The sequence below is a fragment of the Ptychodera flava genome, chromosome 21 (genome assembly GCF_041260155.1).
Source record: "Ptychodera flava strain L36383 chromosome 21, AS_Pfla_20210202, whole genome shotgun sequence".
Classification (NCBI taxonomy): domain Eukaryota; kingdom Metazoa; phylum Hemichordata; class Enteropneusta; family Ptychoderidae; genus Ptychodera; species Ptychodera flava.
In genome coordinates this window covers 10,352,800-10,374,241 of record NC_091948.1, presented here as the reverse complement: position 1 = coordinate 10,374,241, position 21,442 = coordinate 10,352,800, and the positions used below count along the sequence as shown (strand labels likewise).

General features: G+C 37.2%; 1 protein-coding gene across 1 annotated transcript in view; it reads left to right on the top strand.

Annotated features, from left to right (window-relative positions):
- The first annotated feature begins 1,112 nt into the window (after window positions 1-1,112).
- LOC139121372 (TATA box-binding protein-associated factor RNA polymerase I subunit C-like) overlaps window positions 1,113-21,442 on the top strand; it is a 32,234-nt gene continuing 11,904 nt past the window's right edge. Inside the window, exons 1-7 of the mRNA XM_070686196.1 lie at window positions 1,113-1,735; window positions 2,892-2,995; window positions 3,232-3,315; window positions 4,378-4,566; window positions 17,605-17,707; window positions 18,765-18,887; window positions 19,486-19,621. Coding sequence (XP_070542297.1) covers window positions 1,441-1,735; window positions 2,892-2,995; window positions 3,232-3,315; window positions 4,378-4,566; window positions 17,605-17,707; window positions 18,765-18,887; window positions 19,486-19,621 — 1,034 coding nt within the window. The 5' untranslated portion in view covers window positions 1,113-1,440. The remainder of the gene's footprint in view (window positions 1,736-2,891; window positions 2,996-3,231; window positions 3,316-4,377; window positions 4,567-17,604; window positions 17,708-18,764; window positions 18,888-19,485; window positions 19,622-21,442) is intronic.

Here is a 21,442-nt window from a genome sequence, read left to right as displayed (position 1 = left end):
GATGTTTGCCGTCAAACCAGCAGAATACCTAGGCACAACCTCGAGCTTCAGTACTGCAGCTACACAGTGCAGTGAGAGTGGAGACTGAGCTGAGTTGTCGTTGTGGTTCGATACGCGGCGAAAGCCCCTGTCTTACGCTTATGCTTACAGGGGCCTTCGCCGCGTATCGGACTGCAAGTGACTGTGAGTTGTCATTTTCACACAGTCCATGGTACGACCATGGTACGACTAAGTGAGTATGAGGTCAGCAAATGCAACAGATCATTTGCTAAAGCTATATGTAAATAGGGGTCCATACACTTCGCACCAAAACCAGTTCGCCCCACACAACTTCGTCCCAAAACCATTTCGTACCAAAACCACCTCGTCCCAAGTACTACTTCGCCCAACCCCACTTCGTCCCAAGTACCACATCGTACTAAAACCACTTCGCCCAAAGTATAGTACAGTCAACTCGTCCTGAAACAACGATGTTACGACGTATCATAAGGTTGTTTTTACCTACAACTTGGAAGCATTAATGTGTAGGACATTTTGCTACCACGAACCATTTATTGTTGCATGAAACCATAAATGCTAGAATAAGAAAAAAGAAACACGCAAATGCTACAACTCAGGTGCCGTGCGCGGAATTGCACGATGTCAATTTCGCGGAATGCGTACAATTTCAAGATTTCAGTCCCAAGATGACAGGAAGGTGGTTATTTTCAGCTTTACCAGTTAGCGATAAGTTTCGGGCAAAGTGGTTTGGGGGACATGACTTTTGGGGCGAAGTGGTTTTGGTACGAGGTTGTTTGGTGCGAAGTGGTTTTGGTGCGAAATGGTATGGGACGAGATGGTATGGTGCGAAGTGGTTTTGGTGCGAAGTGTCTGGGAACCATGTAAATAAGTACGACCGTATATGATGAGCAAAAGGCCTTTGGAACTTACTTTTTATCGTTACCTTCATTACTCGTTTGCGGACTCGCTCGCTGATACGTGACAGACACCTTCGAAATGAGCGCCGAACACGAGAGCATGAAGAGTGATCGCTTATGTTGATACATTCCCGTGATTCACCAGAACATCTGGGTGAACAGTGAACAGCAAAGCGCTCGACAGGTATTGTGGGTAAAAGGAAACATTGCAATCTATGGTAAACAAAATGGCGGCCTACATTCGAGTCACGCTCCCGTGTTAAACAGACTGCAGACGAGGAGTTGATCGTGGCGATTTCAGCAATAGCAGAGCAGACATTTTAAGGGGAACACGCCTGCCTTAATTCTTCCATCAGCGTAAATCGTCGACGATGTTACTTTTGTCAAATTTACAGCCTATTACAGATTGTTTACATGTCACCTGCCCAAAGTTTATTGACATCGCTGCAACCTTTTTTGAGCGGAACTTTCGAAAACCGACTTGTCAACTATTTGCAGTCACTGTCCGACCTGTCACCGTGAAATGGCAAATCAGTTTCCTTCGACGCACTACCCTGAAGAGATCGTACAACGAAATTTCGCAGATAGGCCGTATATAGGTTATGGCTGTTGCGCTGCCATAAACATTGCAACATGCGACGATGACATCGTGGACGATTCAACGCACAGTTCGAATGAGTCAGAAATCATCGGTACAGAAAGCGTGCATTCCCAAAGAAAGTACCACTTTACATTTCAGAGGAATCATGGCCACCAGCTTCCCAAACAAGCAGACTTTCGAGCATATGATCCAAGTATTCCATTGCTAGCACCAGAGGGTGAGTATAACTTCAATAGCTGTCGGAGTTTTACCACAGGTGTACAAAATTCTATTTTTGTACATCCATGATCAAACAAACCCAGAAAATGGGCACAAAATACTTTCATTGAGCCTAGGGCTTCACATGTCATTGGCAGAATTACCATTTGCGTATTTTTACTCACTGTTTCAACAATATAGAAAGCTTTCCAGGTGGTTTTACTCTACCGCCCCCCCCCCCCCCCCCAAAAAAATAAAAATAAACAGGTCATGTTATTGGCGTCTATTTTATCAGCTAAATTTACATCCATTATACAATGATGTGATGTCCGGGCTTGAAATTTACTTCTTTTACATGGTAGTCCAAGAGAACATTTCCGAAAATTAGTAGTCCCAAGAAAACATAAGTCTGCTTTTACACCATTCATGTAGCTAATTTTAAGTATACAATTACTGTTACAGAAAATCTGACAAACATGAATGTCATTCTCTAGCATCATCTCTCTATGGCGGTACCTCCATGATCTCTCACACCAGGTTTGATTATCATCATCATCATGTCAGCCAGGTAACACGGTGACTGCATGAAAGCACTTTTAAGCTGAAATGTTGTTCAAAACTTTACGACAATATATCCTCTTTTTTATCACCATGAATGAATTAAAGAAGATATGGAATAAATAAATTACAGCTATTGATCACTTGATCATTATTATTCAAAGTTCACCAGATTTAGACATGATAACTGGTCATTGTTTCGAAAGACTGCATGCCAGCTTGGGGCCGGCATACCGCATTCAGCTGTTCACCATGGTTTCATTCCATTACACATGTTAAAAGTTGTAGTCCAATTGGACAATAATTTCCACAAACTGGTTCTTAAGGCAAGGTTTGTTTCTCCCGGGATGAGAGACTACCATTAATTTCAAGCCCTCGATGTCTCATGTTATTATGTAAAATCATGATTACTTTTGTCAAGACTGCAAGGTTCATTCGTGTATGAGTCTCCAAAAAATTATCAGTAATGTATTAAAATAATTTAAACTTTGTTTGGGCTAGAGTTGGTGGAAACCCATACTAAACCCATGTACAACTACATCTTTCAGTCCGGTGCATGCACATGCTGGTATGTTTTTCCACTTCTGAACAAATTATTTGTCACTGCTTACTTTCAGATGTTATCAACGACACTCCTACTTTTACTGAATGTTATAAGATGGAGAAGATATTGATAAATGGCGAACACAGATGGAGATATGTTAACAAAGCATCTAAACATGTGAGATTACATTCATATCTGTAGTATCAGAAATAAACAATTTTCAAAGAGTTACACATTCTTTGGAGAGCACATTTCACTACAGTGACCATTTCAAAAATCATTTACAAATTAATAGTATTGAAAGACACTTTTTTATGTCAAAAATCATTTATAATTAAAGAGTATTGAAGGACCTTTTTTTATTGCCTTAATTGTAATATTATAAATATTTAAATGTATTCTCAATATGCTAGGTGAGTTACTTGTGTGAGAAACATCCAGATATAATGTTTGGTTCATCTATGCAACTGATGGAAGATGAAATAACTGGCATTCTGGTGAGTACTATGCTTCTTGAGTTCAAGTTGAACTCTTTATATCAGTACTGAACTTTTGTTAAACTTTTAAAGAGTAATATTTTCCTTCAATTTTATTGTTTGTTTGAAAGACGAGGCAATGCCATATGATTCAAGTGCTCATTATCCAGTTTGAAGTCCTCACACATATTTATTCAAAAGTTACTGTTAAGGTAGTATGTGCCTCGAAAGTGACAGACTTAAACTGAAACTTTTGCTCAAATTTTCCTCCATGATATTTTCAAACATCTTACCACACCACTAATAAAAATCAGGAGTCACCATGCAAATTTTGCTACAAGAGAAAGAAATTACGTAACATTTTCCAATATTTGAAATTCAAAATGGTCATTATCCTGTGTTCACTCTATGGGGAAAAATAAAACTGTCGACTTTCAAAAAAGTTAGTGAAAAAAGTGAAAATTTTTTTATCCTTTAGCTTCAAAATTAGCCCAAACAAGCAGTAGACCAGAAGAGTATTGAAAAAATTTGAACATCTGTCGACGAGGTGAAGTCTACCTTAAAATAATCTTTACCTGTTAAAGATTGACTGTATTTACGTTGCCTCCTCAATAGACACAAGAGTACTACAGTCAAAGTTTAATCACCACAAACCTATCTACTAGCTGACAATACACTATCATGGCATATTAAAATATTTTTCACCAATGCCTTTTTTATGATAATTGATATTGTGCTACAGCAGAACTGCAATAGAACACCAATTTGAAAGTAGAGTTTTAGCTAGAGATTGTACTTGTATGATATTGTGAACACGGTTTGAATAAGATACCATGATAAAACTAACCCTGACTCAAATCGAGGGGTGAGGAAGGCCACTAATCTGATGTATAAGACTTGCCAAGGCCATTGAATTTTCAATGCTGTGTTTTGAATTTTTTCATGGTTATTGGAGAACCAGATTATGGTGACTGTTTGATAAACATTGTAGGACTACCCAAACTAGGCTAGAGTACAACTCTAAATGTACCATCAAACATTAAATGGATTCACTTAGCTCTGATATTTCTCGGTATGTTCCAGTTTCAACAAAGAAGAAAATCAAGGAAAGGGTCTTCCAGGAAAACTAAACGCAAATCAATCCCAAAATATGAACAGTTGGAGAGCAATTTAAATGTGTACAGTTTAGTTGGAGACGCCATCTGTGATATTCCTCAAGATCTGTTACTGAATTGTCTACATGATGAAATACACACAACAGCTCTGAGAACAGTAAGTATAGCAATCTAACCTCATACCACAGACTATGTCCGTGCTCATACATATAATACTTTAACCCAGTTATAGAAACAAATGTTATCACTGCAAATATAGTGTAAGGTTAAATGTTTATGTGTGCAAGTTAAAGGTATACTGTCACCTGTTCCAATTTTGCCACAGTTACCATGCAAAGAGAAAATCTAACCAATCACAGATTAAGCAGGTGACCGCTTTTTTCAAAAACAGCGCCCTCTCATGGGCATTTTTAATACCAAGGAACACCCCTTTGACCATATATGGGCATATTTAGATTACAGGTGACAGTATACCTGTAAGGAGTGAGTAGCTGTAACCTCTGATCATTTTTTAGTCCCCACGGACACCGTCCGGGGGGACTTATAGGTTTGGTCATGTCCGTGCGTGCGTGCGTCCGTGCGTCCGTCGTCCGTGCGTGCGTGCGTCCGTCGTCGTCCGTTCACGCAGATATCTCTGAGATGCCTGGAACGATTTCATTCAACTTGATACAAGGATTACATCATATGGCATACAGATGCACGTCAATTTGTTTTGTGATACGATCCAATATGGCCGCCAGGCGGCCATTTTATTACGATTTTTTCATGTACAGAGCCATAACTCAGGCATGTTCCAACCGATTTTATTCAAAGTTGGTACAAGGACATTGACCTATGTCATACAAATGCACATCAATTTGTTTTGTGATACGATCCAATATGGCCGCCAGGCGGCCATTTTATTACGATTTTTTCATGTACAGAGCCATTACTCAGGCATGTTTCTACCGATTTTATTCAGAGTTGGTACAAGGACATTGACCAATGTCATAGATATGCACATCAATTTGTTTTGTGATACGATCCAATATGGCCGCCAGGCGGCCATTTTATTACGATTTTTTTATGTACAGAGCCATTACTCAGGCATGTTTTGACCGATTTATTCAGAGTTGGTACAAGGACATTGACCAATGTCATAGATATGCATGTCAATTTGTTTTGTGATACGATCCAATATGGCCGCCAGGCGGCCATTTTATTACGATTTTTTCATGTACAGAGCCATTACTCAGGCATGTTTTGACCGATTTTATCAGAGTTGGTACAAGGACATTGACCAATGTCATAGATATGCATGTCAATTTGTTTTGTGATACGATCCAATATGGCCGCCAGGCGGCCATTTTATTACGATTTTTTCATGTACAGAGCCATAACTCAGGCACGTTTCAACCGATTTTATTCAAAGTTAGTACAAGCTTATTGACAAATGTCATAGCTGTGCAAGGCAATTGTTTTGTGATACGATCCAAAATGGCCGCTGTGCGGCCATTTTATTACGATTTTTTCATGTACAGAGCCATAACTCAGGCATATCTCAACCGATTTTATTCAAAGTTGATACAAGGACATTGACCTATGTCATACATATGCACGTCAATCTGTTTTGTGATACGATCCAATATGGCCACCAGGCGGCCATTTTATTACGATTTTTTCATGTACAGAGCCATTTCTCAGGCATATCCGCATGTTTTGACCAATTTTATTCAAAGTTGGTACAAGGACATCGACCAATGTCATAGCTATGCACATCAATTTGTTTTGTGATGCGATCCAATATGGCCGCTGTGCGACCATTTTGTTACGATTTTTTTCATGTCCTGAACCATAACTCAGACATGTATCAAGCGAATTAATTCAAAAGTATTTTTATCACAGACCTAATGAAGAGGACTCTATCCTCTCTGAGGACCTGTAATCAAAGTACCGATTAACAAGTGGGGACTGTGTCATCAACGATGACTTGTTAGTCCCCACGGACACCGTCCGGGGGGACTTATAGGTTTGGTCATGTCCGTGCGTGCGTCCGTGCGTGCGTGCGTGCGTCCGTCCGTCCGTTCACGCAGAAATCTCAGAGATGCCCTGGTCAATTTCTTTCAAACTTTGCACAAGGATAGTACCCTACCCCATACAGATGCACGTCGATTTGTTTCACAATGCGATCAAATTTGGCCGTGTTAGAGGACTTTTTAGTTTTCACCTCCATAGACTCCCATGTATAAGGCAGTCTCCATAGACTCCCATGTATAAGGCAGTCCATAGACTCCCATGTATAAGGCAGTCCATAGACTCCCATGTATAGGCCAAGAAAAAGAAAAATTTAGTTTCTCATCGTATTCATATTGCAAAAAGGATGCAGTGACACAGTTTTTAGTCCCCACGGACAAAGTCCAAGGGGCTTATAGATGGGGTCATGTCCGTCATGAGTCCATCCGTGAGTCCATCCATTCACGCAGATATCTCAGATATTTGACAAAATGTCGCGTGGCCTTGGTGACCTTTGACCTCAAATATATATATATGTCCATAACTCGGTAACCACAAGTGCTACACCCTTCATATATGGTATGATGGGACAGCTTATGACGCCACATATTGTACCTCATTAATTATGTGCATATCTAATTTTGAGCGAGCCAATAGAGCAAGAGGTCCGATTTTTGGTATATAGGGATAACTTAGCAATACTATTTTTTTTTCAAAATGTCACTTGACCTCGGTGACCTTTGACTTCAAATATACATATTTATCCATAACTCAGAAACCACAAGTGCTACAGCTACATGTATGGTATGATGGGACACTTTATGATGGCACATATTGTACATCATTAATTATGTGCATATCTAATTTTGAGCGAGCCAATAGAGCTAGAGGTCTGATTTTTGGCCCACGCGGTGGGCGTAGCCCACCTAAGTGGGCCATTGTCATAGGGTGGCGTTTGTTAGTCTGTATGTGTGTCTGTAATATGTATGTGTGTCTGTCTGTGTGTGTGTGTGTTATGGATTTGTTTCGTCGATATCTCTCAAACTCATTCATCAAATGTCATAAAATTAGGTACACAGAATCTTTAGGATGGGAACTAGATCGGATTAGGTTTTTGGGTTTGTTGGTTGCATAGTTGAGCAGAAATTAATTTTTGAAGTAATATTTTGACTTATTTTTGCTCATTTTTGCTCATTTACATAGCAAGGGAGGATGCACTAAATTATAAGCGGTGGGCTACAGAACATTGAACAAAAAAAATAAATTTGTATATTTAATTGATTGAAAGTATTTTGTTTTTCTAAATTTGTGCAAGTTATGATATTAAAAGACAACAGTGATGCCAAAACACAAATACATCGTTTAGGAAGAAATCAAGATGCTGCATTTTTTAATAGAGGAACAAATCTATCATATTAGCTGATATGATATTGAGGCAAAGTATAGGCATTTAATAGGCATAAACTCTGCACCACTTGTTGCAAACCTATTGTATTCATATGAGGCTGAGTTGATGTAGTTTCTGCACAAAATTGGATGTAAAAGGATTGCCAAGCATTATAAAGTCATAAATGATCTAATAAATTTAAACAAACCTATAATAACAGCAAATTATCTTGTGTATGTATACCTAGATGACTCAAAATCATAGAAACAACTGAAACTGTGGATCAGCAACTTGTATCAAAAATAAATAGAGGTTCAAGATTACCACATGTGTATTGTTACGGCCTGGAAATTATCTATCTGAAATAGTACCTTGATTATTGAACCTGTTATATTATCTATGTGTAATATCGATATGGTTGAATATTTAACATGTACTTTTCCAGAAATTTATTTTGCCCTGATATTTATATTAAGTAGTAATTAATATGTGGATGCAATATTTCTGTGCATTAATTTGAGAAATGTGAATGAAATGTATATGTATGGTTGTGTTCACTATAGAATCATGAATGTGAGTATAAACAAACGATTTTGTACATGTGGGTTCACAATTCCATATTCTGGCAGGTGAGGAAAATTGATTCAGGAGTATTGTCGTCTTAATTTCGCCAATTTTCAGAACTTTTTAATCATTGACACACATATACCAAAAGTTGAATACTTCTTTTTGTTCTAATGTTTTCCTTTACATGGTGTAATGAAAGCACAATCATTAGGAGAGACTATTGTACAGCAGGACAAAGATGTAATTTAAGGTATACAGCATCTTCTTCAAATAGCTGAAAAGTTGAAAAGAAAATGGAAGGAAGTGTAGGGATTAGGGAAAAGTGATTGCAAAAGAAGTCGATGAAGACTCAGTCTGCTAAAATCCTGTCATAGGTTATGTGCTCAACCCGGTGCTGGCAGTGTGGTCAATCTCAGTTCATTATTTTAGTATGTTTTATTAAGTAACAAATACAATGAGCAGCAGAAATACATCAAATGAATAAACTACTTAAAGTATAAGTAGGTACATCCTAAACAAAAGGAAAATATGAGTTAAAATATTAATGATATGATAACAGCATGTGCTTCATGGCAGTGCATCGTTCTAAGAGACCTCACTTAATGGGGTGTTGTAAAAATCTCCACCAATCGTAAAATGGACATTAGCACAAAAAGGCAGTTTTGGTGAAAAATCTTCTTCATAACATCTGATCAGACAGATGAAAATCTTCAATTTTTGTCTTATTGGGTGAATTTTTGCCATTTTTGGTCAAAATCTTCGTTTCTCAAAAGTTACTCATCTGATAGCTTTGATATTTGGTATACAGGCTCCGAGGGTTTACATTAATGTTATATATTGAAATGTTCAATTTTGTATTTTTGCAGCTACATTTGCAATTTTTGGCCAGGCTTTCCTGAAATGAGCTATCAAAGATATCCACCTTTGTGTCACAAAAAGTTATTCTCAACATAACACGTACCTCTGTTGACTGTTAGGTCGCTTGCTTTTTCAAAACTGCCGGTCAGATGGCTTTAATATTGGGTATACAGGTCCCTAGGATGACTTTAGTGAGATAATTTTTAGTGAGATAATTTCATACATTCAAGAAATACTTAGCTTTCCATAAATGTGTATAGTAGCTTCAGAGGGACATTGGCCCTATGTTTTTAGTAAGCAACTGGATGGAGTTTTTTGACCCGACAAGTCCTCCTGGAACCCCCCCCCCCCCCCGATAACAAATGGTCCATACCTAATTGTACGCCCTAGAATTTTATGTAGTTTTGTAAATGAAGTGATAAAGATATAACTTATAAGTGCGTATGTCTTAAACACCCATGGTCACATCATAATCGGTATGGTGATTATGAACCCTCTCTGTGTAGTAAAGAATGGTGTAGCCCTACAACACGTGACTCAACTTTGCACTCGGCACGCATGTCATCATCACTGATGTTTCCTGATAGTCTGATCTCGGGCAGCTGATCTCTCGGTGCCCTTGAAAACGTGTGTGATCTCTAATTTTGGACCGACCAGAAGAGAAGCAATACAGTTTGTGCGGTGTTATTTGGAATCAAAGTCGTTCACTTGATGAGCAGGTAAGAAATTTCATGGTTTGCAAGCTGTCATATCTGAGTGATTGACCATGTTATTTGATCTTGTTGGTGACTTTCATTCTTGACCGTGTGAATGAAATTTTCCCATTCTGACAATGATTAGGTCCGTTTCATTTACCAGGGTAAGCAAAGTACTCATGCGTCTTTGTAGTTATGATAGTTTTCAGCTAGCTTAATCAAATCACATAAACGAAGGTATCACTCTCAAATTTCAAAGTCCCCGTACGCATACAAGTTAAAACGTCATTGAACATAAACGAGTCGTCGGTACAACCCTGAACTGGCCTCACTGTGTATACTCTCTATACTACGTCCATGGTACAAGTGTGTTTTCATGAATTGATCAGGTTGTTTATAGTTAAGGGTCAGAAACCAAACACTGCCGTGTGTCCGTTTGTCAGAACCAGTGATCATGAATTTTCTTAAGTCCATTTCATGTTTCAAAGTTCATGCATCGATCACGTTATTTTGGTCCAAATTGACCGTTCGCGACTCCCTCGCCGTGCTGTATTTATTGTCCTTGCAAATTGGGGTGGGTTGAGGTCGAAGCCATGTCTGCAGGAAGCCAAGCGGTACGCTAAGCTCCAATTGTCTCTACAGCCAAATCACAGTGCTTAGCAAATTGTACAGCTTTTCAAATTCATTATGCATGTGTCACTAATTCACGTTAAATTTATGTAAACTACGGAATCACCCAAAACGTCAGTTTGTTGTCGGGCCGGATGCCTACGGGGAACGATTTTGCTGTGGGCCCTCAGTTCAAGTAGTTGCGTCGCGCCGGAGTGACACCAACCTTGGACGTCAAATAAGATTTTCCATTTTCATGCTCCAAAGATAGCGGTTCAGCAGAATGGTCGTTAGGTTACACGAAATGAATGATAGCTCATAAATGTATCATGTGTGTGTATGTTTTCAAAACAGGCAACTCAGAAGATACTGCTCATTGCAGCAGGTTTGCCGCAAACGTAACGTGAGCGTTTTAGTCGCGGGAATAATAATACCTTAAAAAGTCAAAATGAATCATTGAATATGGAATTTTGTGAATATATTGACTTTTACAAACAGACATAGTGAGCTGAACTGTACACTGAAGTGTACAGTACTTTGTAGGGAGGTAATGCAGATTAGAATAGAATATGATGATGGTGTATTTGGATGCGTGCACGCGTTGAACTTGAGTAGAAGAAATCGTACCGCTAAAAAACAGATACTACCAAGAGAAACTGCTAAAATACAGGTACTGCCAAGTTCAGTTCAGTTGACGCATGTACACTGTAAAGTAACCGGTTCAAGAACTAGTAATTCTATGACACGAATCTACGTGTTTCCCAGTTCCTCAAAAGATATTAACAAACGGTTTCGTGTAAAGTAAGTGTTCATAGCATAAATGTAATACAAATTGTAAAATGTTGGTGAAATTTCAGTATCCTTGGGTGTATATTGATTCAGGTAATTCAGCATTTGATGTTTGATAATACAGGGATAATGAAAGCTATACTTACTGTAACTCTTTTGATTTTTTGCTTTCATGTCTAGTTTCTTTGTTGTAACTTTTATTGAAAATTTATCATAAATGTTAGATATGAACAATTCTTATTCTGATAACAAATTTTTTTACAGAGTGATGTTCAAGGTACATCTAAGAGAATCTATTCATGTCAAGCAGCCACATTTATTTTCCCACACATTTTGTGGGATATTGTGGGATGTTGGCCCATGCAGTATCTAGTATTGTCAAAAATCATTGTCTCTGAAATCACTCTTCGGATTGCTCTGAAACTTGGTATGCATATTCCCACAGGTACTACTCACTGTGCCTGCCACATTGAATAAGCCAAGTGTCATTGACACACTGTTTCAACAGATGAAATATGAATCAGCTGAATGTGTTCTGGTTTTATATGGATTGTTTATATCTACACTATATTAAGTCATACCTCAAGTTTCATTGTGATTACATTTATATATATTGATTCTGTATAAGTAGGTCATGTATCCAAGTGGGAACACAGGGTCCTCGAGCTCCGGTGATGATGGTGATCAAACATTTAAAAAATGAAGGAAAATGTATTTGGACTCAGTAAAGTTGTTGTTGTTGTTGTTGTTATTGTTGTTGTTTTGTAGTTGATAGTATTTTCAGAAAAGGACAAATTATGCGCTGCAAAATTCAATACAGCCTCACTGTACACATGGAGGTAAGCTGCCTCCATGCTATACACATGCGCTGCAAAATTCAATACAGCGATATTGATGATGATGATGATTAAATATTTAAAAATGGAGAAAAATAAAAATATATTGGACTCTGTAAATTTGTTGCTGTTGATGTTTTTATTATTGTTGTTGTTGTTGTTGATAGTATTTGCAGAAAAGAACAAAGTATGCGCTGCGAAATTCGATACAGCCTTACTATACTATGCGCTGCAAAATTCATTACAGCCTGTGCGTTGCCGCCCAACTATACTATGGCCTATGCGTTGCAAATTCAATACAGCCTAACTATACATGTGCGTTGCCGCCTAACTATACTATGCGTTGCAAATTCAATACAGCCTAACTATACATGTGCGTTGCCGCCTAACTATACTATGCGTTGCAAATTCAATACAGCCTAACATTACCCAAGGGTTGTCACTTCATTGCCACACACTTTTTTTTCAATCGCCAAAAATGCACCTAGCAAGCATCGAAATCGGTAAAATTCGACGTAGGGTCAAAGCACATTGGTCCTTCTCAATCATACTCAAACATGTTTACCTCTTACCGATGAAAAGTCGAGAAATCAGCAGTTTTTCGGCGCATCTGGTCGTCTCTTACATTCCAGATTTAAAAGACCGCGCGGTACATTAAGTCACATGGGCGCATTTCAAATCGAACCAATAGCAGAGCTGGATGGGCCCAGCGTGAAAACCTGGCAGTAACGTAAGTTTCTTACGTCTTTTGAAGACTATGGGTGACACTGTCTGCGTATGAAATTCTGGTAACTTTAACAGTTGCAGTTCACCCATAGGAAGAGAAAGTTCTTTCCAAAGACGTGAGAAACTTACGTTACTGCCGGGTTTTCACGTCGGGCCCATTCATTCAGTACGGGCTCAGCTATTGGTTCGATTTGAAATGCGCCCACTTGACTTAATGTACCGCGCGGTCTTTTAAATCTGGAATGTGAGAGACGACAAGATGCGTTGAAAAACCTGCTGATTTCTCGACTTTTCATCGGTAAGAGGTAAAATGTTTGAGTATGATTGAGAAGGACCAATGTGCTTTGACCCTACGTCGAATTTTACCGATTTCGATGCTTGCTAGGTGCATTTTTGGCGATTGAAAAAAAAGTGTGTGGCAATGAAGTGACAACCCTTGGGTAATGTTAGGCTGTATTGAATTTGCAACGCATAGTATAGTTAGGCGGCAACGCACATGTATAGTTAGGCTGTATTGAATTTGCAACGCATAGTATAGTTAGGCTGCAACGCACATGTATAGTTAGGCTGTATTGAATTTTGCAGCGCATAGTATAGTAAGGCTGTATTGAATTTCGCAGCGCATACTTTGTTCTTTTCTGCAAATACTATCAACAACAACAACAACAATAATAAAACAACAACAACAACAACAAATTTACAGAGTCCAATAAATTTTTATTTTTCTCCCTTTTTAAATATTTAATCATCATCATCATCAATATCGCTGTATTGAATTTTGCAGCGCTTGTGTATAGCATGGAGGTAGCTTACCTCCATGTGTACAGTGAGGCTGTATTGAATTTTGCAGCGCATAATTTGTCATTTTCTGCAAATACTATCAACTACAACATCAATAACAACAACAACAACAACAACACTTTACTGAGTCCAATATATTTTTATTTTTCTTCATTTTTAAATGTTTAATCACCATCATCATCGGAGCTCGAGGACCCTGTGGTGGGAATGTATGAAATACTTAAAACATTATGAGCGTAATTGTAAGCATTACGCATTTGCATTTCTTACTTTGATTAACATTCAGAATGCACTGTACTAATATCATTGCACCTCCTTTTTTCCTCTTCACAGATTTCCACTGGGAGGATTACTATTACATGAAGATAAATTCAAATCAAAGAACCCATTCACAAACACAAATAAAAGTGAAATAAAGTTGTTGTATACAACTGAATCTCTGTTAGTGCATTTACTGAAATAAAAACATAGAGCATAATAATGACATACAACTTAAAACCATATACAAAAATATTTTTACCATATTTCAGAAGTATTTCCGTAGTACTTCAGCAAAAAAATACTTTCCTGGTGAATTTTGCTCAGACTTTTATGAAAAACCAATGTTACATTTAATCTTGTGACACTATTCAACATATGTCACTTTTTATTCTTAACGCTTTTCATGAAAGTTTATCCTATACTCTCACAAACCCTCTTTTCCATGAGGAATTTTTCTAATGACACACTTTGTTATTGAAACCTATTCTCCCATTTCATGTTGCTTTTTTCAACTATTACCGCGTGGGCAACTTAAGTTTTACTTTGATTGGTATATAGGGATAACTTAGCACGACAATTTTTTTGACAAAATGTCATGTGACCTCGGTGACCTTTGACCTCAAATATACATATTTGTCCATAACTCAGTAAACACAAGTGCTACATCCTTCATGTATGGTATGATGGGACACTATGACGCCACATATTGTACCTCATTAATTATGTGCATATCTAATTTTGAGCGAGCCAATAGAGCTATAGGTCTGATTTTTAGTATATAGGGATAACTGAGCAATACAATTTTTTTGACAAAATGTCATGTGACCTCGGTGACCTTTGACCTCAAATATACATATTTGTCCATAACTCAGTAACCACAAGTGCTACACCCTTCATATAAAGTATATGGGACAGCTTATGATGCAACATATTGTACCTCATCAATTATGCGTATATCTAATTTTGAGCGAGCCAATAGAGCTAGAGGTCTGATTTTTGGTATATAGGGATAACTTAGCAATACAATTTTTTTGACAAAATGTCATGTGACCTCGGTGACCTTTGACCTCAAATATACATATTTGTCCATAACTCAGTAACCACAAGTGCTACACCCTTCATATATGGTATGATGGGACACCTTATGACGCCACATATTGTACCTCATTAATTATGTGCATATCTAATTTTGAGCGAGTCAATAGAGCTAGAGGTCTGATTTTTGGTATATAGGGATAACTTAGCAATACAATTTTTTTTGACAAAATGTCATGTGACCTCGGTGACCTTTGACCTCAAATATACATATTTGTCCATAACTCAGTAACCACAAGTGCTACACCCTTCATATATAGTATGATGGGACAGCTTATGATGCAACATATTGTACCTCATCAATTATGCGTATATCTAATTTTGAGCGAGCCAATAGGGCTAGAGGTCTGATTTTGGTATATAGGGATAACTTAGCAATACAATTTTTTTGACAAAATGTCATGTGACCTCGGTGACCTTTGACCTCAAATATACATATTTGTCCATAACTCAGTAACCACAAGTGCTACACCCTTCATATTTGGTATGATGGGACACCTTATGACGCCATATATTGTACCTCATTAATTATGTGCATATCTAATTTTGAGCGAGCCAATAGAGCTAGAGGTCTGATTTTTGGTATATAGGGATAACTTAGCAATACAATTTTTTTGACAAAATGTCATGTGACCTCGGTGACCTTTGACCTCAAATATACATATTTGTCCATAACTCAGTAACCACAAGTGCTACACCCTTCATATATGGTATGATGGGACACCTTATGACGCCACATATTGTACCTCATTAATTATGTGCATATCTAATTTTGAGCGAGTCAATAGAGCTAGAGGTCTGATTTTTGGTATATTGGGATAACTTAGCAATACAATTATTTTGACAAAATGTCACGTGACCTCGATGACCTTTGACCTCAAATATACATATTTGTCCATAACTCAGTAACCACAAGTTGTACACCCTTCATATATGGTATGATGGAAGACCTTATACTGTACCTCATTAATTATGCGTATATCTAATTCTGAGCAAACCCATAGAGCTAGATGTCTGTCATACATATGCACATAGATTTGTTCTGTGATACGATCCAATAAGGCCGCCATGTGGCCATTTTATTACGATTTTTTCATCTCCTGAACTACAGCTCAGACATGTATCAAGCGAATTTATTCAAAAGTATTTTTATCACAGACCTAATGAAGAGGACTCTATCCTCTCTGAGGACCTGTAATCAAAGTACCCATTAACAAGTGGGGACTGCGTCATTGACGGTATTTTTTCATGTTTGTTTTAGTGCCAAGTATAGTTTCTTGTTCATTTCCCAAATGTGTATCACAAGTGACATTACTGCAACATCAAATGTAAAACTTGCCTGTATAAAGAGACCGTGTTTTTTGAGTTCAACCTCCCTAAAACATTACTGTAAGGGGGAATAGTGTCTTTTAACTGTACCATTCTAGGTGAAACACTGGGTATGTAGATCAGAGTACAAAGTTAAGATTTGTGCACATGGGTATTTAGTCTCAAGCTTGTGAAAATAGACTACAAGGGTAATATTGGCCAAAGGTACAGAACTTGTGAACTACATGTACTGGACAGGTTGTATTGATAATGGTTTAGTACCCTCATCACAGTCAACCTGGATAAGTGCATTTTTCGTAGATGTGCACCTTCTATCTTTTCAACTTTTTCCTGCTTTTTCAGTTGGTCAAAACCATTTTAATTGTTTGTTTTACAGCTGTAATTATAATTTTTTGATGAATTGCTCATGATTATTCAGATTTGTTCACACTCTGTCTGTCACAAATTTATAAATATTTTGGAAACGCTGTCATCAGCTATGCACATTATCAAATGTAGCACTTTGCTCCTTTTAAAAACTGAACAATATAAGAACACTGTTTTTTGTATTACGTACATATAAAAGTAAAGCCACCAGTTCTGTTTTAATCATAATCAGTCACATTGATTCTGATTTAAAATCTCTGAGAGCTCGTAGATTTGCAACTTACAGAAAAGTTAGGACTTCCATAATGATAACCAAAACCTTTATTGGTTACTTTTAATTCCAAATTCAGTATTCTGAAATCAATATCACAAGATAGGATTTTAATTTTGACTGTCTTGTCTAATATTGCAATTGTATACCATGTATACAAAAATTGTTGTAAATGATATGGAGCACTTATTCACTTAAGGAAGCGTGCGCCTCAGGGACAGATATTCATACTTTCAAATTTCGATGATTCATTTTTGATCTACCACTTGTGGAGGCTCATTTTAAAGCTCTTGGAGTAATAAAGTTTTTGTCATCTTAGTTTTTTGAAAGTCGAACATTTTGTTTTTACCCATAGAGTTGACATGGAGTGCCCGGTAAATTAATTCTTTTGATAGCATTTATTTTGTCAGCAAGCAAGTAATGTTGTATTTATAGAAATTGTACAAGTATAATTCAACCAGTGATGCAAGAAGCTTGGAAGTTATAAATGATTTATAAATTTTAAATATTCCTGTGAGATAAAATTGTTCACAGCTTTTTTAAACTGCAAACTTCATCCGTTTGTCAAATTTTCAATGCGTGTTATCAAATTGCAGAATACTTTTCTTTGCAGATTTATGATGCAAGGTACAGTGGAGGTGTTCTTGGTGTGATGAATAGAGACAGTGACAATTCACTCCTTGTTTACCCGTCAGGAATGTTAATGAACACATTGAGTATCCTTTACTGTCTACACCCCATGTAGCCTTTCAAAGCAAATGTGGGAAATTTGCAAGAGTATGGTTCACACAATTACTGGTATGCAGATTTCTCCCTGAATGTAAACTACTATAAGCATTTTTTAGTATGTTTAAAAACATAACTGTGATCTAAATGATCTAAAGACTGATTATTTATAAGTAATGAAGAAAATTGATGGATTTTTCTATTGTGAATCTCACGTATCAAATTAGATAAAAATAATATGTGTAACTGGAATGAACTTTACATATTCTGGGAAGACTCTTTGGAACAAGGAGATACAATTCTCAGCAAAGTTTACATAAGACATCGTTTGGTCATTGTACTCTGTATGTTGCTATTTACTTGAATGATATATTAGATTTCCAAATAAACACCATTTTAGACGCTAGTTTCCAGACACCTTTTTAGTTGCCAAGCCTCAAGAGCTATTTTAACCCTTTGAGCAACAAAGACATTTTTGTCGCCTTTATAAAATATACTCCAGTCAATTTTTTTCGTATTTCTGCCAAAATTTTGATAAAAAACTTTAGCCGATGAAATGTGGTGTCCATTTGGTCCAAAATTCTCAAAATATTACAGAAAAAATCATAATAATTGGTAAAATGTTGCAGTGAAATTTTGATGGGAAAAAAATACAGCACTCAAAGGGTTAAGTTCTGTATGACAGCTGGCAATGATATCTGCTGAATTACCAGCAGGACAGATGGAAAATCTGACATGACGGTGCCTTCTTTCAAAATAACTGAAAAGTCTCATCATATCAAACTTTCAAATGGACAGAGTGACTTTATGACTTTTTTCTGAAAACCCTTGTCAATTAATTTATTGTTGTATTGATACACTTTTTACCAGAGTGACAGTAAGTATTGTGGCTAGACAGAACCTCTCTCGCAGCTACTCAGTGCACATGTAGTTTAGCTCTTCAAACCAAAATAAAGAAGAATAATATACCGGTGCAATCAATACAGCCTCTGTATTTGGTTTTGAACAGGTAATGGATATGAATTATATTCCTTAACACATATTCAGATTTGAGAAGTCTGCATGTGAACAGCAGTCAGGCGCAGCAGCTGTTTGAGTTTGGAGAACTCCAACAATATGAAATAAATGGAAGTATATATCAAATAAACTCAGTCCAGTATCCTGAAGCAAGTAAGTATGTCAGATATTAACCCTTTGAACCCAGCTCGGAAAAATATGTCCGTATGATGTCATAGGTCACAAGGGGGTCAGGGTGCAAAGGGTTAAAAGTTATTATTGATGGAGAAAGTAGAGTAATAAATGAACAGGTTCAAAGGGCCTACAGCTGTACCTTTTGATGACTTTTTCACTATTTTTGTTTTTAATGTATACTTCAGTTTCTTGTTCTACTCAGTTCCCAAGGCATGTTGAGTTACACAGTATTCGGCTTGTCAGCACATCCTGTACATGTGTAAACTGCATTGTTATTGTTGACAAGTGAATTCTGGTCCAGACTAGAATTCAAATGTAAACAGTAATAGTGCATTCTACACATACAGACACTGTGCTGGCAAGCTAAATAGAAGTTCTGTGAACATGCTTGGGGAAGTAGAATAAGAACGTGCAACTGACATAAAAAAACAAAAATTGAAAGAAAATCATCAAAAGTTACATCAACTGGCCTTGAATGGTGGAGAGTATATAGAAATACATTAAGAAAGACTTTATAAGACAAGTGTAAATACCAGTAGAGAAAGCTAAGAAGTGGTGATTCATTCATATTTTACAGGTTTTGTCGGAGTCCGAACATCTGATCGTTGTCATATTTTAGAAGTTCAAGAAGATGGTGACAGTTCTAGAAATTTTAAAGTCAAGGTTAAAGACACTCTTCAATTCAACAGTTCGCTGACATCAATATGTCTCAGGTAAAGTATTTTTGTCTAACTGGGACATTTTCTGTCTGATAGTGATCAATTCTATGATAAAAGTATTTATGGACAGATAGGACATTTTGTTAAGCCATTTTGAAACCATGTTTGTTCTGCAACAGTGCTCTTGTTTGTAAAGAATTAAGGTCGTATGTGCCTAAAAAATGAGAGACTTTAAACTTTTGCTGAAACTTTCCTAATGGAAACTTTAAAATCATTCCCTTTTAAAATCAAGAATGAAAATCGGGGGTCACTACGCAAGATTTGGTTCCAGAAAAACATTACATAAAAATTACTGATATTTGAAATTCAAAATGGCCACCATCTCTGTGTTAACACTAGGGGGATAATATTCACTCTCAGTTTTCAGGAGCTTTATAAATGAGCTCCCATAAGTGGTACACCAAAAACGAACTAGTATTTTAAAAATTTGAGAGTCCAAATATCTTTCCGAGGCACATCCTACCTTAAATTGGTTTTTAGTCCCCACGGACACCGTCCGGGGGGACTTATAGGTTTGGTCATGTCCGTGCGTGCGTGCGTGCGTCCGTCTGTGCGTCCGTCCGTCCGTTCACGCAGATATCTCAGATACGCCTCGAGCGATTTCATTCAAACTTGGTACATAGATTACTTCATATGTCATACATATGCATGTTGATTTGTTTTTTGATACGATCCAATATGGCCGCCAGGCGGCCATTTTATTACGATTTTTTCATGTACAGAGCCATTACTCAGGCATATCTGAACCGATTTTATTCAAATTTGGTACAAGGACATTGACCTATGTCATACATATGCACGTCGATTTGTTTTGTGATACAATCCAATATGGCCACAGGCGGCCATTTTATTACGATTTTTTCATGTACAGAGCCATAACTCAGACATATCTCAACTGATTTTATTCAAAGTTGGTACAAGGACATTGACCTATGTCATACATATGCACGTCGATTTGTTTTGTGATACAATCCAATATGGCCGCCAGGCGGCCATTTTATTACGATTTTTCATGTACAGAGCCATAACTCAGGCATATCTCAACTGATTTTATTCAAAGTTGGTACAAGGACATTGACTATGTAATACATATGCACGGTAATCGTTTTTGTGATACGATCCAATATGGCCGCCAGGCGGCCATTTTGTTATGATTTTACATGTACAGAGCCATAACTCGGGCATATCTCAACCGATTTTATTCAAAGTTGGTACAAGGACATTAACCTATGTCATACATATGTAAGTCAATTTGTTTCATGATATGATCCAATATGGCTGCATGGCAGCCATTTTGTTACAATTTTTTCATGTCCTTAGCCAAAACTAGGGCACGTCTCAACCGATTTTATTCACCGATTTTATTCAAACTTAGTAAAAGGACATCAGACCAAATTCATGAAGAGGACTCTATCCTCTCTGAGGACTTGTAATCAAAGTACCCATTAACAAGTGGGGACTGTGTCATCTACAATGACTTGGTTTTCTTAAGGAAAGCAGATAAAATGCTGTTCTTTTCAATGACAACAAGGAAACTCTGACATCTGTGGTAACTTTCAGTCAATAAGATGCTACTTGTGGTGTATATGTTCTATTATATCAGACCAATATATTGATGGCTTGGTTGAAAGAATGAAAATAACTACAATATTCGCAATATAGCACAGCTGTCAGCAAGAGAAAGATCCCCTTTTTGACATTTCATGCGAGAATTTCAAATAACAAGTTTTATGGTATAATAGCAATAAACAATCTCTACAATGGGTATACCCTTCAGTTTTGACCAGTTCATTCCATCATAGACCCTCGAGAAAA